Below are 2001 nucleotides of genomic sequence, written 5' to 3'. Positions count from 1 at the left end.
CCCCCTGCCATTCCCTTCCCAGCGCCTGGGATTCCCTGGCACCCCCAATTCCCAGCGGCCGTGATTCCCTGAGGTTCCCTGAGATTCCCTGAGATCCCCCAGAATTCCCTGGCTGCCCCAATTCCCAATCCCTCTCCTGCCCCATCACACCATCCCCATTCCCATTCCCAGAATTCCCTTCCCATTCCCATCCCATCCCAATCCCAATCCCATCCCGTTCCCATCCCATCCCATTCCATCCCATCCCATCCCATTCCCAGAATTCCCACTCCCAGAATTCCCATTCCATTCCCATCCCATTCCCATCCCATCCCCATTTCCATCCCCGTTCCCATTCCCATCCCATCCCATCCCCATTTCCATTCCCATTCCCAGAGTTCCCATTCCCAGAATTCCCATTCCCATTCCCATCCCATCCCATCCCCATTTCCATTATCCCCAGAATTCCCATTCCCAGAATTCCCAGAATTCCCATTCCATTCCCATCCCATCCCATCCCATCCCCATTTCCATCCCCATTCCCAGAGGTCCCATTCCCAGAATTCCCATTCCCAGAATTCCCAGAATTCCCACTCCATTCCCATCCCATCCCATCCCATTCCCATCCCAATCCCATCCCATTCCCATCCCATTCCATCCCATCCCATCCCATTCCCAGAATTCCCATTCCCAGAATTCCCAGAATTCCCATTCCATTCCCATCCCATCCCATCCCATCCCCATTTCCATCCCCATTCCCAGAGTTCCCATTCCCAGAATTCCCATCCCACCCCATCCCCAGAATTCCCATTCCCATCCCATTCCCAGAATTCCCATCCCATTCCCGGAATTCCCATTCCCATCCCAGCAGCTCTCCTGCTCTCCCACCCATGGCTGTTCCAGGGGGAGGAACCCCAGGATCGGGATCGGGATCGGGATCGGGATCGGGATCGGGATCACGCCGTCGTTTTCCCCGCCTGATCTCAGCCCCATTCCCAAACCAGAGCCAGGAATTCCAGGTGGAGCAGCCCGAGCTGGAAAACGGCTCCGGGGGCCGGGAATTGCAGCCGTTCCCAAATTCCAGCCGCTCCCATTCCCTGTTCCCGATTCCCAGTACCTCCCATTCCCCGTTCCCAGTTCCCAGCCGCTCCCATTCCCGGGAATTCCCGATCCGGGGGCGGATCCGTACCTGACACCAACCACTGCCCAGTGGGGGACACGCTCAGGGTCCGGACGAGGCTGGAATGGCCGCGGTAAATCTGGGAAAAAAAAACGGGAATGAGGGAGAATCCCAAATCCCGGGAGTTCCGGGGCTCCTCCCTGGGAGCCTCCGGAATCTTCGGGAAGGGAGGAGGGATTTGGGATCTGGAGGGAGCACGGGATTTGGGATCTGGCGGCCCTGAACCCAAATCCCACAGGGATGGGAAATCCTGGGAATGGGGATCCCCAAATCCCAGCGCCGAACCCATCCCAAATCCTAGCCCTGATCCCATCCCAAATCCACAGGGATGGGAAATCCTGGGAATGGGGATCCCCAAATCCCAGCGCCGAACCCATCCCAAATCCTAGCCCTGATCCCATCCCAAATCCACAGGGATGGGAAATCCTGGGAATGGGGATCCCCAAATCCCAGCGCCGAACCCATCCCAAATCCTGGCCCTGATCCCATCCCAAATCCACAGGGATGGGAAATCCTGGGAATGGGGATCCCCAAATCCTGGCCCCGAACCCACCCCACACCCCCAGCAATGGGAAATCCCAAAAAAATCCCCCCAAAATCCCCAAAATTCCCCAAAAAATCCCCAAAAATCCCCAAAATCCCAAATCCCGGCCCTGATCCCATCCCACACTCCCAACGATGGGAAATCCTGGGAATGGGGATCCCAAATCCCGGCCCTGATCCCATCCCAAATCCACAGCGATGGGAAATCCCAAAAAATCCCCCCAAAAATCCCCAAAATTCCCCCAAAAAACCCCCAAAAAATCCCCAAAATCCCAAATCCCGGCCCTGATCCCATCCCA

The 2001-nt window shown here is 56.8% G+C and overlaps 1 protein-coding gene across 1 annotated transcript in view; it reads right to left on the bottom strand.

The window, feature by feature from the left end:
- Window positions 1-2001, bottom strand: part of BOP1 (block of proliferation 1) — a 9250-nt gene that overhangs the window by 3538 nt on the left and 3711 nt on the right. The window contains exon 5 of the mRNA XM_008632174.2: window positions 1169-1238. Coding sequence (XP_008630396.2) covers window positions 1169-1238 — 70 coding nt within the window. The remainder of the gene's footprint in view (window positions 1-1168; window positions 1239-2001) is intronic.

The sequence above is a fragment of the Corvus brachyrhynchos genome, unplaced genomic scaffold, assembly GCF_000691975.1.
Source record: "Corvus brachyrhynchos isolate BGI_N302 unplaced genomic scaffold, ASM69197v1 scaffold991, whole genome shotgun sequence".
Taxonomy (NCBI): domain Eukaryota; kingdom Metazoa; phylum Chordata; class Aves; order Passeriformes; family Corvidae; genus Corvus; species Corvus brachyrhynchos.
This window is presented reverse-complemented; position numbering and strand designations above follow the sequence as displayed.